Source organism: Ochotona princeps, chromosome 21, assembly GCF_030435755.1.
Source record: "Ochotona princeps isolate mOchPri1 chromosome 21, mOchPri1.hap1, whole genome shotgun sequence".
Taxonomy (NCBI): Eukaryota; Metazoa; Chordata; class Mammalia; order Lagomorpha; family Ochotonidae; genus Ochotona; species Ochotona princeps.
The window spans coordinates 10,177,451-10,200,654 of NC_080852.1; the positions used below are offsets into that span (position 1 = coordinate 10,177,451).

The 23,204-nt window shown below is 38.3% G+C and overlaps 1 protein-coding gene across 8 annotated transcripts in view; it reads right to left on the reverse strand.

Annotated features, from left to right (window-relative positions):
- MITF (melanocyte inducing transcription factor) overlaps positions 1-23,204 on the reverse strand; it is a 222,271-nt gene that overhangs the window by 11,374 nt on the left and 187,693 nt on the right. For 4 of the 8 annotated variants that reach the window (XM_036497421.2, XM_004581608.4, XM_058678963.1 and 1 more), the window contains exons 3-8: positions 21,120-21,347; positions 20,003-20,086; positions 17,952-18,047; positions 10,470-10,587; positions 8,439-8,513; positions 2,246-2,321 (exon numbers count right to left, since the gene is read on the reverse strand). In XM_036497421.2, coding sequence (XP_036353314.1) covers positions 2,246-2,321; positions 8,439-8,513; positions 10,470-10,587; positions 17,952-18,047; positions 20,003-20,086; positions 21,120-21,347 — 677 coding nt within the window. Of the gene's footprint in view, positions 1-2,245; positions 2,322-8,438; positions 8,514-10,469; positions 10,588-17,951; positions 18,048-20,002; positions 20,087-21,119; positions 21,348-23,204 lie in introns of those variants that run through there. The other 4 variants (XM_036497422.2, XM_004581609.4, XM_004581611.3 and 1 more) reach the window with 2 other exon arrangements.

The following is a 23,204-nucleotide window of genomic DNA, read 5'->3' on the forward strand; positions in this document are numbered from 1 at the left end:
AAGTGAGCAGTCAGTCTAGAAACATTCAAATAGCCAGCCATTCAGTATGCGTGCATGTGTGTGTGTGTGCGTGTGTGTGTGTGCGCGTGTGTGTGTATACTTTGAGAGGCATCAAGACAGAAGAGACAAAGGAAGTGGAAGGAAAGGGAGAAAGGAATGAAGAGCGAATGAGGCAGACAGGAAAACAAGAAGAGAGAGAGGAGACAAAGTGGGTAAAGAGAGAAACATGGGCTCCCTTGTGGTACTTCATTCCCCAAAATGCCTCCAATGGCCTAGGTTGTACTGGGCTAAGGCTGAAACTAGGAGCCAGGAACTCACTATTACATGGGTGGCAAGAACTCAATCACTTGAGCTATTGCTGCTACCTCCCGGATCTGCATCAGCAGAGAGAGGACAGAGCTGGGTTTTGAGCCAGATCCTGTGAAATGGGAACACAGGTATCTCAACTAGTATCTTATCTGTCAGGCTAAATGTCTGCCTTAGCCACTGCTTTTAATCGATTATCCTGGATTTTCCATCCTCATGAGAGCAAATGAATCCATTTACTTTTGGTTTTAAAGAAAGCGTTTTCAAAGTTTTGCTTGTTTGTGTTTTGTAATGAGAGGGACACTTTTTATTTTTCATATGCCTAAGTTAACACAGTTGCTGATATATAAAATTCAGAAAAGCAGGTTTACTCTGTGAGAACACATGGTAAAGGGCCAAGACCCTCATCAGTCAGAAAGTGTTTTGCTAGCAGCCCCAAGGTACATTGGGGAAACCTGGTGTGGGAAAATCACCTTACTGATGACAGTCTGTTTTATCTTAAAACAATACCTACAATTAAAGATCATTATCAATTCAGATTATAAACACACAACTATTCTAATACAATGGAAAAAGAAGATATGCAAATAGAGGCTTTCACTGCAGCCCAATAATTTCATAATATGCTACTAAAGAGATTCACATGCTATAGTTTAAAAGAATATGCTAAAAAGTGAAAGCTGATAAAGAACAGGAAAATGGGAATTCAATTTCAACTATCATGCAAGACTGACTATAGGAAATGAAGGTCACAGCCCTTTAGTAGGATAAATTTGTGCTGCAGAACTGAGAATCTGAATGTTCTGAGTTTGAAAATGCCTTTCCTTGAAACCTGGGAAAGCAAAATGTGGAAGATGGAAATTGTGCTTGCACATTCATCAAAATCACCTCACAATAGGTAACAGTTTTATTTTATTTTGTTACAAATTCCCTGACAATAATGTGAATAGCAAATTTAATAATCCTTGCATGAATAATGCTTGATTTCATCTTTACATTTTATTAGGTAGCTAAAAGGTCATATTCAAAGGCTAATTTCATAGAATGCCTATGGGGGCCATTAAAATATATACATTTCCTAAGCCCCTTACTTCAAATGAGCCAATTTCTAATGGATAAAAATTGTGTATTTGTTGTCCCATTTGCTGACATTGCAGATGACTATAAGGAAGGACCTGAGAAAATTATCTTTGCAGCTGTTATCTCTGGAAGGGGGGGGCGGGTGGAGGGAGACAATAAGCTGTAATCCAAAGCAGCTGACTTATACTCAATAAGATCATTTTAAAATTATTTTTTTTCTCCATAATGGTAAAACACCCAAAGAATATGCAAGTTTTCATAAAAATAATTGACCTTTTTCTCTTGAATATCATTGAACTTAAAGTCGCCACAGGCACTTCTCAGCGCCTGCACGGTGATAAGAGGGTGCTTCCCAAATTTCTGGGGAAGATGGAATTGAAAAGATATTTCCATACTGGTGCAAACACTTTTTGAAACCCATGCATAGCTTTTTCATAATAAACATTCTTCGTGCATGTTTTGAAGACTGCTTGTGTTGTACAAATAGAAGAGCAAATAGTCAAGAGATCTGGTGTTAACAGCTATCCCTACACTGCGTGAATTGGAAAAAGCATTTTTTTTGGTAGCTCAGTAGCTGTTTACCAAGGATGCTCAGGTTTCAGAAAGCCATAACCTTAAGTCCAAGCTAACCATCTTGTATTCAGTTTTGCAGAATTCACTGCATTACTGTTGCAATTTTAGTTTGGGAAGTCTAACCAGAAGAAAAGTATAAGGAGTATTTAGAAACAGACCAAAGGAAAAGAAGGGCACTTCTACATCTGAATTTTTAGAATTGAATTTTTTTTTTTTGCAACATAGGAAAACATGTTAAGATACGAAAAAAAATCTATGATGTAGATTAACATGCAATTGTACTCACGGATCATTTGACTTGGGAATCAAAGTACCTAGTTCTTTAATGCGGTCATTTATGTTGAATCTTCTTCTTCGTTCAACTTTAGGGAAAAAGAGCAGAGGAGAAGGTTATCGGGGACACTGCCGTGCACACTCAGCCTTTCTCATGTTAACGTCACCAGGTCAGGACAATGTAAACCTCAGCCCTGGTTTTTAATGTTCCTTTTTTTTCTTTTTGTTGTTTTGTTTTCTAAACTGTGATTTTATGTAAATGTTAAAGCACTTTTAAAAATTAAGCTCCTCTATCTCAGACCAAATCATTTCTTAAACCAAGCCCAGACCAACCCCTTACGCAGAAAATATCTCCTTTGTTTTTGAAATCAGAGTTACTATCCTTAATTACAAATGACAAAGCTGCCTTGGAAATATTAGAGACGTAACAAGGACATATACCCAAAAGGGGTGACTACTCCAGACTTAATCTAATTCTATTGAGCAGGGGTCAGCAAACCTATAAAGGCTCAGAAATACTTCTGGCTCTGTGGGGATGCAGCAAAACTGAACATACTACATAAGTACTTGTTATATGCAATGGTAACTGAATAACTGAATATAATTATTTTGTAATGCAGTGCACTGATAAAAAGTATTAGAATTTTACTCAGGATGCTGAAATTTGAATTTTATTAATGTACTCATTTGGATTTTTTTAACCATGTAAAAATTTGAAAAAAAAAAAGAGCTTAGCTTGCTGGCCACTAATAACCCACTGCTCAAGTGGGAGAAAGTCTTTGTACACTACATAACAGATAAGAGGCTGATATCAAGGATATACAAAGAACTCCAAAAATACAATAACAACAAAACGAACATACCGGTTAAGGAATGGGCAAAGGAAATGAGCAGATAGGTTTCAAAAAAACAAATTCAAATGACTAACAGATATGTGAAAAAATGTTCAAGCTCCCTAGCAATAAGAGAAATACAGAGAAAAACCACACTGAGGTTCCACCTAACTCCAGTGAGAATGGCATATATATAGAAAACTACATACAACATCTGATGGCGAGGATGTAGGAAAACAAGCACCCTGCTCCAGTAATGGTGGGACTGTGGACTGGGGCAGCCACTCTGGGAATTGATATGGAGAATACTCAGGCAACTGAAAATTCACCTACCATATAACCCAGCAATCCACTCTTGGGAATATATCTAAAAGACTGATGCATACACATGAGAAAGCAACCTGCACCCCTGTATTCATTGCAGCACAATCAGCAGCTGCAAAAACACGGAAACAACCTAGATGCTCATTAAAGGAAGACATGATAAAGAAACTGTGGCACATCTACGCTAAGGAATACTACTCAGCTATTAAAAAGAATGAGATGGTCCCAACTGGAGACCATTATGCTCAGTGAGTAATCCTAAAAGGACAAATAGAATATGTTTGCTCTAATATAATATAACCTCCACCCAAAATACTAAACAAAAAATAAAGGTGAACAGACACTTGTAATCTCACAAATGGAAAGATATAATGGAGAGCAGAGTACCAGGAAGCAAAGAAAATCATCAGAATGCATATCTACTACTGAATAAAGGTAGGCTCCAGTAAATATACCCAGACAACAAAATACTAAACTTTCTACCATTGCCTATACCAACAGTGTCACACCCATATATAAAGCAGAAAGCTGAAGTCAAGACTACACCTGATAAGACTATTTTACTACAAAACACAGGGGATGGTGAGGGGAAGAGAAGGGAATCGGGAAAGAGACAGGAAGACCTATGCCTGTAAAATTGTAAACCAGAAAATAAGAATTAAAAAAAAATAGAAAAACAAAAAACTCTATGATCTAGCCCAGCACTGCCCAAAAGACATGTTACTTGTGTAATTTTTAATTATCTGGTAGCCACATAAAAAAAGTAAAAAAGAGAAAAAACAACCAATGTTTTCTTATATCTAACATATCCCACATGTAGTCAATGTAAAAATTAAACATTAGAATCAGACAGGAAACGGTCAGTGTGGATTCACTTATACCTTACTAGGTGAGACACAAAGATTAGTTACTCCTCACTAGGATATTGAAGATTTCTCTGCACACGCCTCCTAAAACTGTTCTGCACCTAAACTGTTGACATATGTCTTGTTAGAGTTATAAACCAGTCTAGACTACCCGAAAAAAAGCCAGGTTCAGCAAAATTATGCTTCAACGCTATAAAATGCTAAATACTATAATGAAAATAGACACGAGACAGCTGAATAGTAATCTATAGCCATTTTAAGGTGTATAGAACCCGGTTGTATATAAACTAAAATTGAAATGTCAATAAAGAAGTCACAGGATGTGGTTAAGAACTTGCATTTTTTTTTAACAAATTGGTTACTCAATATTATGTCAATTAACTCCATAACATTATAAATTGTTGATGATGTTATGTTGGGGCTTTTAATTGATCGGGATGATACTCTGCCGGTTCTACCTTCAGACCAGAGATGGTCTCCCCAACAAGCCATTGAACTTATCTGGACAATAAGATGCTGGACTCTATGCTTGGTATATGCTTACAATGAAATAATCTCAACTGAACTTGAACTGTGGTAATGCAACAAGGTGGAGGAATCCACCATGGGGGGAGGGTTTGGGGAGAGGTGGGGGAAATCCCAATACCTACACAAAACTGTGTCATATAATGCAATGTAATTAATAAAACAAAAAAATTAAACATTAGATATTTAACATTCTTCATATTAAGGTTTTGAACTGTTGAGTGTAATTTGCAGTCACAACATACCACAATTTGCATCAATCACATTGCAAGGACTCAAAAGGCACAAGTGGTAAGTGGCTGCTATACCACAGTACATCTTAGAACTGAGTCCAGCTCGGGAAACACCTCAATAACAGCATGATGGATTTATGACTGTTCACGAAGGACTACCCATTATAATACTAGAAGGGAAATCAGTATGGGGGAGAAGAGAACTTGGGGAGGGGGACCTGAACCAGAAACCATACAGGATACCAGTGCTGCAGGTGGTGGCTTTACCTGCTGCAAGGCAACACAGCCCCGCCCTACATTTTTATCAGACTCCCTATTGTGATTCACCTGGGTTCCTCCACTTTAGCACCACTGCCTTTTCTATTTCCCAAATAAGCCAGACACACTCCCTCCTCGGGACATGACACAGCTGCTCCCCCTGCCTACAACATTTGTTCTGAGATATCTGAATGGCTCTGCCTAGGCTTTATCCTTAGTGGTTCAGATTCACCTAGCACACTTCTGTGGTACTCAACTTAAAACTGGTTCCCCATATGCCCATGCCCTTCCAGACATTATACGCCCTTGACCACCCTTCATCTCCTCAGAGGTCTCCTTCATCATTTACTGACTTTTTGGTGTGTGTGTATGGGTACAACATCCAAGCAAATATTGGTGTGTGGCACATGAAGGCCCGCAACCAATGTGTTTTAGAAAATGACACATTTAAAGATGAATTGCACTAAAAATGATCCTGCATCTATCCTTTGTTGCTTCATGGCATACTGCTGATTTTGTTTTTGATGTACAGACTTCCCTCCAAATTATTTATTATTAAGGTAATACAAGTTTGTGTGTGTTTGTGGATGGGGGGATGTCAAAGCCAGCTCTTTACACCATTCAGCATCTGTATGTCTGCAGGAATGTCACTCATGAGGTTTCACTTCTGGATTCTCATGCACATACAAGTCCACCTAACCACCTGTGTAGACACACACACATCCCTGTAATGGTGTGTTCCTTTTACACAGTGGGATATTATGCCCATTAATCCACCACTTGGTCTTCTCATTCAGTGACATATGGCAGAAGACCCTTGTTTCAAGTGTAAACTCCAAAGGTGGGAAACCCATGTGTCTGGCTCACTGCTGTCGAAAAGGGCCTTCTCCCAAATGAGAGCTTCACCAACAAATATGTGAGTGAATACGTGAGTGAATTAATCTATTCTTTTGTAAGTTTTGTCAAGTATTCTTTAAAAAAAATCCTTAAAACTGCAGAAGAAAAAATGCTAGCCCAGGGACAGTCCACACTTGGTTATTCATCCCCAATAGCTGGGTGGGAACTGACGATTGTTCATAGCTCTCATGTCCAGGTTAAAGAAGTTTGCACTTTACTGACAACATTAGACTTGGGCTTGAGAGTTCAGGTGCCTTCTTAAAAGTGTAAGTTTTTGACAAAAGCTAATTTTGTTTTCCATACCTCAGTAAAGTATTTGTGAACACCTGATTATCTTAATACTAAGGCGTTTTCAAAAACAAAAACAAACAAAAAGAACTATCATAGAGTAAAAAACTTGTGAAAGCTGCAGACCTTAGAGATACTATTACTACATATCTTTTGGTTAAAATATGTTGCTTTTCACACCTAACGAAAACTAGGGAAGGCAGCAGTTATTACAAGTAAAAACTAACAAACACCCCGTGGGACCCAGCAACCCCAATTCATCAGTGCCTGATAGAGAAACTAACTCTCCTGTGTACAAAGAATCATAAAGTGTTCTCTGTGGCATCTTTTATGATAGCAAAGAACTAGAAGCAACACAGCCTGCCAGCAGTGGAGCAATTGCCAAGTATCCACCCAGTCATTCCGTAGAACACCACACAATTATTTCATAAAAGCAGACACATCTAGATTTCCAAAAGTAAAAATTATTCAGAACATACTGTTTTGTACAAAGAAAAACAGCAAGCAGTAACAGAACATGGACAACATGATACAGTTTATATTAAAAAAAAGAAACCCATAAAACAGTGCTATTAATTCTCTGTGTTCCTGTGTACTATGTCTATTATTAAACACACACCAAAAAAGTCCGAATGGAAACAGACAATGCTCATCCTAGGGACTAAAGGAGCACTGGCCTTATTCTATCATTCTTATAAGGAAAGTCTTTATATTTAGCTCATATTCTTTAAAAATCAACTTAGGGGCCCGGCGGTGTGGCCTAGTGGCTAAAGTCCTAGCCTTGAACGCGCCAGGATCCCATATGGGCACCAGTTCTAATCCCAGCAGCTCCACTTTCCATCCAGCTCCCTGCTTGTGGCCTGGGAAAGCAGTCGAGGATGGCCCGAAGCCTTGGGACCCTGCACCTGCGTGGGAGACCTGGAGGAAATTCCTGGTTCCTGGCTCCAGATCGGCACAGCACCGGCCATTGTGGCTCACTTGGGGAGTGAATCATAAGACGGAAGATCTCCCTCTCTGTCTCTCCTTTCTGTATATCTGGCTTTGTAACAAAAATAAATAAATCTTTAAAAAAAAAATCAACTTAGGAAAAAAAGGAGACACAAGGCCCTGAAATAAGAAACCCACATAACAATTTTCTATCTTCAAACTCCATCTCTTTTCCCCCCATTATGTGGTCTCTCTTACTTAGTCATATTAAGCAAAAATGGCAGTTCTCATAGGGAAAAAAAAAAGCTTGACTAATTAATTAACAATAAATTAAATGTAAAATTATGTTACATGTTATACGACTTTTAAAAAAAAATCAAAGTGAAAGTCAGAATTTGGGAGGCTTCCTTATCCATTCTTTCCTTTTTGGATGTTTCACTCTTTTTCTTTCCCTATAAATCTCACTGGAGAAAATGATCCCATAAGCCCCTTTTGTTATTAATAAGTTCCAGTGTGAACAAAACTTATAATTGGGCAGTTGGGATCAAATCTCCCTTAAAATACACACACACACACACACACACACACACACACTATCAATAATACAAATTAAAACACTTCATACATTGAAAGCACGTATATTCAAAAAATTAAATTTGATTGAAAATAAAACATGGAGTAGAACATGCAAGCACTTGGAAAATTCACTGAAAAAACTGTAATTAAAAAAACAATCTGTTTTGGTACAAACACTTTTCAATTGTGTACAGCTTTTCCATAATACATATTTTTCACAAACATTTAAAGGCCTTCATGAAAAAGGATTTCAAATGGATTTTTGTATTAAAATTTATTTGCTAATTCCATTTTCTGTAAAGTATTTAAAATATTCTTGTATACCTTGGTTCCTCTGAAATACAATTCTCTTCCATAAAATGTACCTTTAAAAGCTACAGAAGCTAATTTTTCTTCCAAAATTTGTAGAAAAGACATGCTATACGGGGTAACAGGAAGTCCAATATCAAGTTTCATGAACGTAAATAAAGCCAACTTACTCAAGTTGTGATTGTCCTTTTTTTGCCTCTCTTTGGCCAATGCTCTTGCTTCAGACTCTGTGGGAAAAATACACGCTGTGCACGTGAATGAAGTCATTAGAAACTGGAACTGTTCAAGGGACACAGCAATTAAACCCACACACTGAGAAAATCTGCCTGCCTGCACACACGGGAGCGTCTACAAATATGGTAGACTATCAACACCAATTTAGAGCTCACTGTAACATACCCAGGTACCAACAAGTATAAATACCTAGAAACCTATGTCAGTTGCTGCTGATATTTCCATTATCAGCCGTCACACTGCAAAATGCACTGACATGAACACTGAGCAGAAAAGCTCCTGACTGGATCTGTGTGTACTTCGAGAGGTCCACTAGTAGGAACTTGTTTTTTTCTGAACTTGGAGCCAGGTTCTGTCAGAACCTGCCAGCACAAAACCATTTAATGACTCTTCGGTGTCACAATTTACCAATGTGAGCCCACAAAACTAAGGATACTAATAGATATAGAATTACTTGGGGGTGACTCTATTTGGAAAGTTCTATTTGCATAGCAACCCTCAGAAGATTTCTGTGATATCTCTCAGCTTACAGGGAATAAAATAAAGCAGCAACAACAAAAAAATTATTTGGCCAATCCAGGGATTCAGAAAACTCCATTGCTTTTTTCTCAGGAGTGTACCTGAAACATCTGAAACATTTTATCAAAATTTAGAATTTTACCTCAAAATAGAAATATTTCAGCATATGTATAGCCAGTGAGCCATATAATACCTAAAATTGCTACACAAATTGCATTGTATGTGCACCTATTTACATGGTGTCATATAACAATGTTTTGATCAACGATGGGCTACATATCCAACAAGGGATCCATAAGACTTTGTCACCCACTGACATCCTGGATTCTCATTTGTGTGAATCTACTTCGTGGTATTCACCCAGAACACAGCCTCATGGTTAAGCCTGTATGACTACATTTACAGATACGCAAGTATACAGATATACAATTCAGAAGCCAAATTCTTTTCTGTTAGAATGGTCAATCTAAACTAATTCCTAATTGTTTTCCTCAAGTAGAAGCATGGTGGAGAGCTTTTACCTACACACTCTTCAGTTCAATGATTCTTGGGGATTTCTGTGTTATCTTATGGTACTTTTCCTTTGCAATAAGGTACCTACTTCTTTTTAGGTTTCAGATGGTTTTGAATTATTAATTACCTTGTAAAGTTCAAATCAATGTTTTTTTTAATGAAATATCTTTATTCTGCCACAATTTCCTTCATGTTTTAAAGACACCCTTGAATAGACCATGCATCTTTTTTTCTGTATCAAATTTGATTCTCAGTTTGTTCACCCAATCCTGCAGAACACAAGGACTAGATAATAAAAGGGGGGAGGGGAAAGGGCCATAAAATTCAGCATGGTAGAATGCCAGTTCTAATACAGTTTCTGTGATGTTTTAATGGCCAGATGCCTTCCCTAAAGCACTGTACCATGTGGTAAAATAGGTAATTTCACCATTGCCTCAAGAACAAACAATACCCATCACTCCATTTTGCCATTTATTTTTCCCCTTTGTATTTGCATTTCCTTTTGCATTTGACATAGCAAAAGTAACAGCAGGTGTCTATAAATGTAAAGACTATATTCCTATCCTAACCCAACACTGAGTATCAGTGAGTGATAAAGGTAAACTCGGGTCAGGTTCCTTGAATTCAGAGGTGTCTGGGGGTTTCAAAGCTTTGTCTGCCTCACCCAGTCAATCACCACCAAGTCAATCACTGGTGTTGTTCAGTAACAGTGATCACAGTTCCCGGTATCTCAGGAGAAAAAGCAAGCAGGATGCTCAAGTATAAATCCTGCATCCTGAAACACGGTCCCATGCTTTAACTGCTGCAGAGCCTACACACGGGTATCCATGAGTTAAGATATGGTCTTGATAGCTCCATGCTGACAATTTGATCAAAATGATAACAGAAGCATAACCCATAGTTAGAAGCATATTTGCTGTCTGTAATGTATTTACCTGTGAGCTCCCTTTTAATGTTGGGAAGGTTGGCTGGACAAGAGTTGCTGATGGTGAGGCCAGGGGGTGGAAGGCCTTGGTTGCCATATAGGTCAATCAAGTTTCCAGAGACAGGTAACTAGAGAGATAGAAAAATAATAACAGAAATGAACTGTTGAATGATTCCTAAGTTCTTCAAGCTTTTCTTAATGGAAAATAATGTACTACAAGAAAGTCACTTTTACAGACAAAATATTTGCTTTTCCACCCACTCACTGATACTGATATGAAATAGTTATATGGTGTCATGAGTTAGTTCTTTTTGAGAGAGGAGCAAAGACAGAGTGATAAAGTAGTGATATGGCCAGGCTAGTGGGTTTATTTTCAGCAAGTGCACGAAGAATGATATGGCAAACGCTTTATCTATTGTAACTAGAAGCATGTAGTACAAGTTGAATAAATCTGAGTTCTCATCAAATAGGAGGACCTTTTTTTTTTGAAAGAAAGAATTACAGAGGGAAAAGGAGAGATAGAGAAAGAGATCTTCCATCTGCTGGTTCACTCCCCAAATGACTGTAGTTGCCTGACCTGGGCCAAGCTGAAGCCAAGAGCCTGGATTCACCTGCTCCCCTGTGGGTAAAGGTGCCCAAACACTTGCGCCATTTTCTGCTGCTTTCCCAGGCACATTAATACAGATATGGGTTGAAGGTGGAGCAGCCAGAGTCTAACCAGCAATGCTTTGGGATACCAACATGCCAGGGGATGGATTAATCCAGTACAATGCCAGCCCCTATAAAATGGGATTCTATGTGGCATGACATTTTTTAACCAGGTATAATTTTTCATCAACCAAATTATTTCCTTTTGTCTCTTCCTTTTTACATCTTATTTCTTTTATAAGAAAAATCAAGGGCGGGGGAGAAATCTTTTTTTTTTTTTTTTTTTTTTTTGAGAAGCAGTAGTTTCCTTCTTGCTAAAGAAAAGCTAATTTCGTTGAAATTGAAATTTTTCACAATGCCACAAGAGGGAGCCAATAGACTTTAATAAAAGAGCAAAAACCTTGCACTTCAAAAAAAAAAAAAAAAAAAAAAAAAAAGGAATAAATGAAACACTTAGCATTCCTAATCTGGTTTAAGATTTTTTTTCTCTCCTCTAGCTTTTAACTGAATATCTTACAGTAGTGAACACATATTTCCCTGACAGTAACTTCCTTTTGTTGTACATGTATTTTTCTGTAGTTGGTTGGCTGCAACTTTATATGCTCAGCTTTATAGACCCAAGAAAGCTCCTCTTCCCATTAAAATTAAAAACATTTTTAAAATATTTATTTGATTTATTTGAAAAACAGAGACATGCAAAGAAAGAGAAAAACAATTAGGTATAGAGTGATCACCCATTGGCTGTTTTACTGGCAACAGCAAGGGCTGGGCCAGGCTGAAGCAGGAGCTGGGAAGTGCATCTGTGTCTCCCAGTAGGTGGCAGAGGTCTAAGTACTTGACCATCTTTGTGCCTCCCAGGATGCAAGTTAACAAGTAGCAGAATAGAGAGCAGAGCTGGGATTCAAATTCAGGCACTCCAACATGGTGCATCCCAAGCAACACCAGAACTACCATGTCAAATGTGTGCCTATCAGGCAAGATTTTTTTTTTTTTAAACCAATTTAATGTCTTTCTGTGATCTCAAGAGAAATATTTTTATCAGCCCCCTGTAGCAAAATTCTTTGTTTCAGCTTATCATGGAATTTATTAATTTTTTTCCTTTAAATGTGAAAAAAGATGTTAAGGCACTTTTCATCTATCCCATTAACTCCTTAAGATTTTTTTTTGATTCATAATTTTTATTTTATTTTATTTTTTATTAATTATTATGCATTATGTGACAGTTTCATAGGCTCTGGGAATCCCCCCACCCCTCCCCTCCCCTCCCCTCCCCTCCCCTCCCCTCCCCCCTGGTGGATTCCTCCACCTTGGTGCAGTATTACAGTTCAAATTCAATCAAGATTCTTTCCTTGCAAACATATACCAAACATAGAGTCCAGCTACTTATTGTCCAGATGGGTTGAACAGTTTCTTGGGGAGACCATTTCTGGTCCAAAGTTAGAGCTGGTAGAATATCATCCCAGTCAATTAAGAGTCCCAATATAACATTAACAGCAATTTGTAACATTATGGTATCAGGCAAGATTTTATGTCAGTTAGTCCTTTCTTTATTTGAACACTCACTCTTTATTTCACATCTGAGAAAAGCAAATTCAGAAAACATTCATGTGTGATTACAATGTTTAGCCATCAGGAGGTGTCTAGTAAAGATGGTACTCACATTAGTACTTTTCATGCTCTCCAGTAACCATTAGCATTCAGATGAAAATTATCCAAGCAACAAAAAAGCTTTCTTCATTGGTAGCAACTGTCATCTACTCTCATGACAGCTTCTAAATAAATCCCCTATCAATTAAACATTAGCTAAAGATGGCTGTGGAGTGGTAAATATAGTCTATACTTTCCTTCTGCAAGGCTAATTCCACACTTAGTTCTAACAGAATCAGCAGAGGCAGGGAGGACAGGTAGATTAGCAAAATCCATGATACACACTATTCCCTACTCTCATGTATATAAGTATCCATGTGGTGATAGCAGACGTCCTTGAGCCACATTTCAAAGTCCTCTGATTAAGGAACTGATAAAAAAGCAACTGATTACTAGCTTCATTTTTACTAAGTGGTTTTCAGTGAAACAGGTCACCTTCTCAAGGTCAGCCTTGGTGTGTGTTTGGTTTGATTCTCACCCAATTTAATGGTGTCTGTAAGGTATTCTTACTGCCTCATCATGACCCTGCAAAAGGTCAGAAATGGAACTTAAAAAGCTGCTGTGATACCTCTGGTAACTCCTCTGGATTCCCAAAGCTTTATGCTTTATTCTATCTTTCCAGAGTGTCAGAGTATGAGAAACTTCTGAGTTTTAACAAACCAAGAATGTGACTTGAAAACCCAAAGCTACAGGCAAAACAAACAAGCAAAAACAAAACAAAAAACCTCTTTCCAAAGCTCTAGAAATGCAGATCATATATGTTATGTTTCATATGTAAATTATGTGCAAAACATGCAATTATGTCAAGATTTGTTAGGCATAACTAATAGGCAAGTGGCAGTACAGCTTCTAAAAATATCTCTAAATTATGAACGGATCTACATTGAATAGACAACTAATTTTAAGCATTGTTTGTTTGAGAACATGGTTTCTAAACATATTCTATATGAAGATGATACATATTTGTATGTTTTATAAATTTAGAATGAGAGAAGCAAACAACAGGTAATGAGAGGCGCCAGGGACAGGGTAGATACAGGATGAAGACACATATCATAGAGGGAGAGAGAAATAGAAAAACAGCAAGCAGAGAGGTGGGGGGGTGGGGAAACAGAGAACATGACAGGGAGAGGGTGGAAAGCTATGCAAAGGACAGCTGTGATTAGCATGGACTGGCAGCAGTATATACTAATATAAAGGAGGCGAATTAAAATATCTATTCCCAGATGTCTCAGCACACTCTACTGAGGGCAGACATCACTGCTTAAACAGCATATAAGGCCTTTCCTGGCTGCTTCTCTCAAAAGATTTTCTTCCTCTGCTGTTTTAGGAGTGGGCAGCATAGAGCACACTGGAATATTCTGTTGGAAAACATTTAATTTTGTGGGTGCCTACTTTGGGCCAGGCAAAGAACTAAAATGGTGTTGTGTCGGTCACCTTACTGAATTTCCAGAAAGAAAAGTCAATGTCCTTGTCATGGCTGAATGGAAAGCAGGAAGCATGGGTCCCATGTGAACAGCAATACTGGGGTGCAAAATCAACTGGTTAATACCAACCAGTGAGACTGCAAGTTTCTATACAATGCCAATTGAACCTAAAAAGTAAAACCTCGTGGCTCAGTAAAATATGGATACTCCAGTTAACAAATTAGTAGTGCAGAGATTTATAACTTGTGCTTAGGAGCCAGCAAACCAGGTTCAAATTCTACTCTGTTACTGGTCTGATAAAGACTCAGCAAGTCCTCTAACCTCTGAAAGGGTTAGCATCCCATTTGAAAAGTGGAGATGTTATCACTGATCTCACAGGGTTTTATAAGATTGAACTAAGATAAAATAAGTGAAACACGGGACTTGCTACAGAAGTGATGAATAACTGATAGTTGCTATGATTACTAATATTTTAAAGTTCTGGAAATGACTGAACTTCCACTACAGACTTTGGATAGTGCAGTTAGCTAATTTTCACTTCTATCAGTAAAACCATCTGTTCCACCAGTTATCATGTTGATCAGGACCCCAGTGTTAGCAGAGTGCAATGCAACTCTGAGGACAGGAAAACAAAAAGGACCTGCAGGACTAAGGTGACCAACTGTTATCCTAGGGATGGCTGTTTTTCCATGGTCAATGTGTGAAGACATTCCTGAGCCCATACTGGAAGAAGCATGTGCTTCTGGCTTCCAGCGTGCAGACATGCTGTCAAACAAGCCACTGTGGACAGAGACAGCCCCTACAACAGACTTCCCATCCTACAAGCCAATAGTGCCACAAATGGAGATTGTGTCTTAAGTGGTGGGTTGTTTTTTTGTATTAATGGCTGTCATATGCTGAAGCTACTGAAAAAAGTTTGGTTAAAACAATCTGGCTTTTTAACTAAAAAAGTGAAGATTCTGTGGCCATCCATAAAGTTAGCATCATAACGAAGTCCAAGTAACACCTTTGGAGCTAAGAGAGGCATCTGCCAGAAGGTGTATTTTGCATCTTTGCTGAAATCTCATCCAGCAGGTTAACCTGACAAGATGTCCACCTGCAGAACACGGGCTGCACCATGAGCAGGTGAAAACCACTGTGTACTGGGACTATCAGAGCAAGGGAAGATGCTCCTGTGTTTAAGCACCAGTTGAGGCTGAACTGTGTTCCTCATGCTCTGCTCCACCAAAATGAATATTTTTCCAAGTAAGTGATTATTGTAAAATGTTATTACTTTTCCTCTCTCTGGATGGTCCTCTTCTCTGAGTATCAATTGAGCACTGTTAACACAAGCAAACTGGGACTTTTATTCTTTGTTTATATGGTACAAGAGGGCCCTTGTGTTCTCAGAACAGTTATTTCTAGACTTCAGTTCCCTTAGGACAGTTTCCTTGCTATGTGTTCCTTCATGTTATTTTTTAAAAGGGTTCAGTTGAAATAAAATATTTCAGAGAATCATATAAAAGGAAACAATGCCTAATACGAGAAATATTGAAAATTAAACCTCACTGTGGGGCAAAAACTAAACTGTTAATAAGTTGTAGGGCTTTAGTTATTTGATTTTAACCACTAAAACCCAGGTTTGCAAAAGAAGGGCTAAGTTAGTGACATTTGCAGAACATTTAGCAGTCAAACTTGTTCTAAATTCTTTCTGCAGAGTAAACCACAATTCCTTCATTAATGCTACTATGGTAGATGCTATTATTCACATTTTACTGACAGAATGAGGCACAGGTCAACTGACTCAAGATTATATACTTAAATGTTGGTTCTGTGTCTGTGCTCTTATTCGCCAAGTAAGCCTTTCCCCAAACAGGTTTTTGTTTCTTTTTTGTATAAAATCTCAATTAGGCCACATTTAGCCTTTTCCAACATGAGACTATATAAGAGAAATGTATACTGGGATAAAGTCAGTAATTATCTGTGAGTACCTGAAGGGTACTTCTCCCCCAGCTGGGAATTAATTCAGTCCTGCCCAAGTGATCTCTCATGAGAATTCCCCTGAAATGACCTCTCTGCTCCTGGACTATGTCTGCAGGCCAAGGCTAAAGTGATCTATATCTTCTAGACTGCTAAGTCCCAGGCAGACAGGAAGCAGTACCTGCCTTGTCCTTGCATCCACAACACCTTGCCCAGTGCTGGTCATATATTAGATTTTTAACAAATGTTACATTAAGCTTACAAAGAGTTAGAAACTGAAAATGAAAGAATACACCCTCAATACTAATATGGACCGGCTGAAGGGACACAGATCATGACCAACATCTTCAGAAAGGTGGTTGCCACGTGGAAAAGTTCTCTATGAAGCAAATTCAGATTTTTCTGGAATTTACAGAGACTCAGTGTGAAGGATATAATATAATTTTAATATAGCTCATGCGTGACACATATTATAGATGCTCAATAGATACCAACTGAATAAGAACAACTGAAAAATTATGCTTCATAACTAAGATGATGTTATCAAGTACAACTTATGTTTCCAATGCCAAATGCTGTAACAGCTGTATATACACACTTCATCGAATGAGATGACCATATGAGATAAATATAATTAGCCCGATTTTGCTCTACTTCCAATTCAAATCCATGCTAATAGCCTGGGAAAGGCAGAAGATGGCCTGAGTGCTTGGACCCCTGCAACCATGAGTGAATCAACAGATGGAGGATTCTCCTTCTCTGTATGTCTAACTCAGACTTTCAAAATGAATAAAAAAATCATTAAGCAATAAGAAGAAAAATGACTACCAGTAAAAACTTCATTAAAGATTTTGGTATAAATAGGTAAGGGTCATCTTGCTCCCCAGTTGAAGGAATTTATTTGGAAGATAGCTTTAGAAAATTTTACTCTGCAATAACAACGTATTGTAAAATGTATTAGCTTCACAATTTTAAGTACATATTTCAGTAATCTATGAAATCCAGCTATAGAATCTTCTCATCTTGCATGTCTGAGACAAATAACAAATAAGAGTAAAAATGTTAGCACAACTGATTTAAGAACTAAAATTGAAGAGGAATAACCCCGATATCCTTCTATTACCTGAGAGTATTAAGAACTTCCTTTAAAAATGGCATTAACTGGAGCAGGCACAGTGCTTGAGATCCTACTTGGGACTTCCACATCCTGTTTTAGAGTGGCTTTGGCTCAAGCTCCTAACTGCAGTCTTTAGTTGCAGGTGATGGCTCAAATACTTGGGCCTCTGCCCCTAAAATGGGAGATCAGGTTGAACTGACTTTGACCTGACCCATTGCTGGATGGTGCAGGCATTTTGGGAGGGAACTAAGTGGATGGCAGTTTTCTCAGTCTGATGTCTGCCTCTCTGCCTTTCCAATAAAATAAATCAATGAAAATCTAAAAATAAAACCGCATGAACCCTTTTTAGGCCAAACGGTTTAGTATTGTTGAGTCACTATAATCCATAATAGTTCCTTAGCTGCAGTAAACAACGTTAGGCATTAGATGTCAGGAGAACTAGGAGACCAACCCTCCAACTGAAAGGGTATTTGTGCACCAGGGGAACCCAGAGTTTTATAAAAGCATTATTAACTCATGAAATATTCCTGATTTCTGGTGTCAGTGTCACTTATTTGTGATTCTGACGTAACTCTCAGGATTAATGTATTATGAGTAAATTTCTCAATGAATTAGTTAAAAAGTTCAGGAGAAAGAGAACATTGATTATTGGGATTTTCTTGAATAACAAAAACAACAAAAAGGTCATCAATACCGTATTTGCCATTTGCAGGGCAGGATCCATCAAGCCCAGGATTTCTTCATTATAACTTGATTCCAGGCTAATGATGTCATCAATTACATCATCCATCTACAGGAAAAGGGGCAATGGAAGTGTTAGAAATAAGCCAAAATTGTAATGCAACACAAATAGAAATCCATGGTCCTATCTTACCCAAGGTAACAATGCTTTTTTTTTTGTTAGATTCTAAAAATCAACTAGCCCCTTCCCATTAAGAATATTATTAAAGATCATTAACACCAACGGATGATAGGAATGACGCTTGCAGCAAGCATTACTGAGTGATTACTAGGTGGCAAGCACCGGGCTCATGGATTTTCAAGGGCCTATCTTCCCTGAAAATAACCTAATCAGGATAGGCACTGTCATAGCCATTCTGCATGTGAGATAAATGACCAAAACCAGCTGCCTCAAAGTAAAGTTTCAACAAAGCATGCTTTAGCCACTGTGCCAAACTGCATCTTGAGAGCTATGCCTCCTCCAAAAGTCACTTCCTTTATTCACTGAAGGTTGTTCCCCTTACACAGCCTTCTTGGAAGAATCCAGCCTCTAAATTCACAGGGGTAAATGGACAGTGTGGCCCTCAGACCAGTGGTTAATAGTCCTGCCCTAATCTTCCACTAGCTTGTAAAATCAGTTTCTCCTTGCACAGCTAACAGAGTGCTTGATACACCCTGAGGAATAGACCAGGACGAGGTTATCATTACAGCCATGGAGCTGACATTCCCACTAGATCAATTTTATTCCTGAAGTACCAACGAGAATAAACAACAGTGATTACATGTGCATTGCAGCAGTTGCAAAGACAAGTCTGTGAAAACGTTTGTTCGTAAACACCTGATGTATTGGAGCTAGTTGGTGTGTCTGTGCTTGGGTCTAACAGTGCTTTGTGGGGACACAGTGAAATTTCAGACCTCTGGGGAACGTTCCTCAGCACCTTTCTGCCACTCCCACTACAGGAAGAGGATCCATCATGATTGCACCTGCGTTGGATTCTTAGGTTAGGAGAGAAACCACCTATCTTTAAGAGACTCGGTGTGCCAATCTATAAAACAGGATTAATAATATCGACTGCCTTAATACATTCTTGTGAGATTTTAGGACAAAGCATATAAGCGTTCACAGTGTTCTCAGATATATCGTAAACCCTGAAGAAACGAGGGGCATCAAGTGCCTCCTAATACAAATAACTGGCAACCAGCTTAAATAACTGCTTGCACACGGGCTGTTACTGTCCACTTCTAGGTATACCAGTTTTACTTGTTTTCAAGAGGCGATTTTGTAACTGAGTTCGGAAACAGGCAAATAAATCAAGGGATTTTGAACAACCTTTCTTTATACATTTTTATAATTCTATTTGTAGGAAAATAAAATCAGTGGGCTGGATATATTCTATTTCAGAAATATTTTTCCATGTATGACGAAGGAGGTAAGTTGATGACAAGAAATACAGAAAAGCAAAAAATAATTTTTCTTGCTAATATTCTCTTAAATATCTATATACATGCATAAATACATAAGTAGATGTAGCATCATTTATTTAGCCATTAAATGTGATGTTAGAGAAGAACCTTGAGTTGGGAAAACATTTCTTAAATTTTGTTAAATTGAAAAAGCAGATTTCAAAATGTATGTCCTATGAGAAATCTATTTATAAAACACATAGACCACACCCCCTCTCCGTTAAACCAAAATCCTATGAAAATTATCACTTTATCAAAACATTCAACGATGAGGGTACATAAATGAAACAGATAGCATCATGTGTACATATTTAAAATACTTTCCAAATATTTAAAACCATTTGGGCCAATAACACATTTTTAGTTTTTAACTTCCTAAATAATTATCAATCATGAGATGCAATGAAAAAGGTGGTTCTGTTCATGGATTTTCTTATTAAAAAATCCATGTAGGGAGGTTAAAAAAAAAGCCCTCTTAGGTCATCAACAAGGTGTGATCAGCCACAAATATAGATTCTCATTACAAAGTGTTACATCCTCAGCTGTCCAGCCATTCAATACCTGCATACATGACGCTCGCGAATGCGTGTTCATACTTGGGCACTCGCTCTCCGCCCTGTTTTGCTCTTCAAATTTATAAAATCCCTGCAGAAACACAAGCAAAAACAGCCCATGATATGGATTTGCAGATGACTTTGCAATGACACATTCAGACGAGGCTGATGGCAAAGCAACAAGATGAAGTAAAGTTGCAAACACAGTGGAATCTACCAGAGAAGAAATAATGAAGGACAACTGGTCTCAACATCCTGCTAGGTGGCAAACATAGACAAGGAAACAGTGGTGTTGGGTTTGGGCATCATTTCCCTCTGGAAACTAAATTAACAGGACATTGGAAAAGTTACCCCTGAATACACATGGTATCAGGGCACATTAAAATTCAGTTAAAATGAGGCTCATCATTTCATAACCTGGAAATCACAGGTATTAAATCACAACTCTCCTCTCGGTTATTTTCACATTCAAAATTTTGATGCAATGATGAGCTTAAAGGCACGCTTGAGTCTTGTCTCCAATCCAACCTTTATAAAAGCAGATTGAAGCGGCAGTGGCAAGTTTATAATGAAACTGAATGTATCCAGTAATGAGGCCTTTGCTTTTCTGTTACATTCTTGTGTGTTGTATTATTCAGATCCATCCATGCCCATTGTGTACTTTCTTTTTTTTCTTTTTCCAACTCAGGGAAAATAAAAGTAATATTCCACACATTCACAACAAGCGGAATTTCTACACCGCCTGTCCCACACCTTTTCTATTTTTGCTTTTCCCTTTCCACCTCCCTTTCTCCTCGCTCGTTCTATTTTCACAGTCTTGTAAATCTGAAGGCATGGGAGAAAACAGAGCATTCAGCTAACAAAGGAGAGGCCAGTGGAGAAAGTGGCCCCTTCTCCCCTCTTCACCCATTGCAGGCCAGGTTTCCTTCATGTGCAGCTTACCCAGTAACTCAGCAAGGGGGACAACAGGCTGAAAATGCAGCAGCCACATCGGCAAAAGAGGGAAAAGGGCTGGCGGAGAGTGGCCCCGAGGATAGACCAGACTCCACAGTTAAGAGTAGAAATAATCCAACAGACAGTTACTTAGTTTAAGAAAACAGGAGAGGAGAGGAGACGTGAATTACCTCTTTTTCACAGTTGGAGTTAAGTGTGAGCATAGCCATGGGGCTGTTGGGTGCGCTGCTCCCCGGCACCGGTGGCATGACATGATCGCCAGGCTGGTTTGGACATGGCAAGCTCAGGACTTGGTTGGCATGTTTATTTGCTAAAGTGGTAGAAAGGTACTGCTTTACCTGCTGCCTTTGGGCTTGCTGTATGTGGTACTTGGTGGGGTTTTCAAGGTGGGTCTGCACCTGAGCATAGCCACGGAGGGAAAAGAAGACAGGGCCGTTATTTTTCAGTGGCAGACAGCTCTTCTTGCAGGCACAAGCACGGGAACGACCAGTTGAGCAGCAGAGTCAAGTATTAATGCCCTGCTGTGTACCAAGCTCTGTTCTAACAGATTTTTATGTTATTCAAGTTTACAATCTAACATGTAAGATTCGAGTAGTACTTTGCCCCATTTTTATGTCCGCATTAATGAACTATACATCTCTTTCAAGCCTTCTTCCCTTCTAGTGGCTAATAATTAAAAGTTTGAAACTATCTGCAGGGCAAAAATTTCCCCTACACACCTGAAAGGATTTATTAAGATCAAAACAACAACCCAGAAGAAACAACTTATTTCGCTTCCCTTGGCAAACAGAGCAGCTTTCTGTTAAACAAAATACACACATACTCCCTAAAAAATCTGCTTAAGATCCAACTGCAAAATGGTTATAGAAACATTCCAGTGATTAAATCAACCAGTTGTGGATTAATTCCTCCCACTTTCATTTGGCCATAATTATTCAACATTTTAATTAAGAAGTCAATATAAAAAGTAATTCCAGAATTAAGCAGTACTTTGAAATGCATAACACTTGTAACATGCGTTTCATAAACGTGGTATTTTTTCTCCTTTCTGATAAACACAGACTTAGAATTCTTGCCTCCCTCCACCCTCTGTTCTTGCTCCCCTGCCCTCCCCACCCCTGCTCCATCAATGGTTTTCAATTCACAGCATTTTCCTTGATACATGCAGTTTAATCTTATAAACTACAAATAGGGGCCAATAGAATATGGTCTAACACCAGGAAAAAAGTATCCTTCCAACATGTATTTTGTTCAAAACTACATTGAATTATTTCTGTGGCAAACAATAAATAATATTAAAGAATAGATTTGTGCTTCATGAGAACAGCGTGCCTATTACAATAACATAACAAAAGTGTTTTGGTCTATTTACTGCATTACAGCTCAGACACTGAATAGGAATAAGAATAAAGCTCACCTGATAGTGGTTATATTCTAGCATTTCCAGCATGACAACGTTTAAGGTGGCCCCAGTTTGCGCAGAAGTAGAAGGCTCTTCCTCCCTCTACTTTCTGTAAGTCCAGTTTGAAGACTGGCACAGAGAAGGCACTATAAACAAGGTATCCTGAGACACCACCGGAAACTTTATCACAGCAGCCCTGCTTATAATAACCTAAGCTAATTAGCTATGCATGTTAAAAAAAAAATCCATTGCCACAAGGGTGTTTTTTTTTTTTTTGTAAGCCTTACAAATTTGGTCTTAAATATTGGTATCAAGTTTTTCCCCTGGCTTGACGTCATGCTTTTTTTCATAAATATAAAAGAACCTTTTTAAGTGATGAGCTATCAAAGTCAAACTCACTGTCAGATCAAGGCCGATTCACTATTCATCTTTAGTTCCAGTAGTATTAATAGACAATGGCATTTCTCTTTCAGCAATAGGTTAAGAGCTGGGTGCCCCCTTTAAAGGAGACATTGCCTAAAAGCCAATGTTGCACATGAGATTTGTCTAACGGCCAAAGAGCTTTGACACTTTGACTGCAGGAAGATTGTGTTTTGGTACAGAAGATTCTTTGATGAACTTTCGGGTTCAACAGCCTCATCCTGAATCTTTGGCCAAATGTCTACCTCATTCTTAGTTGGGTGGATGTATAACTTGCCTACTGACCTCACATCAGGAAAAGGGACACTACTCTAAACAGAGGATGGAACACACATGTACAAACAAAACAAAACTGCAAGCACATGTATATGAAAATCAGAAATGAAATATTTTATTAAAAATCTATTAATATGGGGGGCTAGAGAAAATGAAT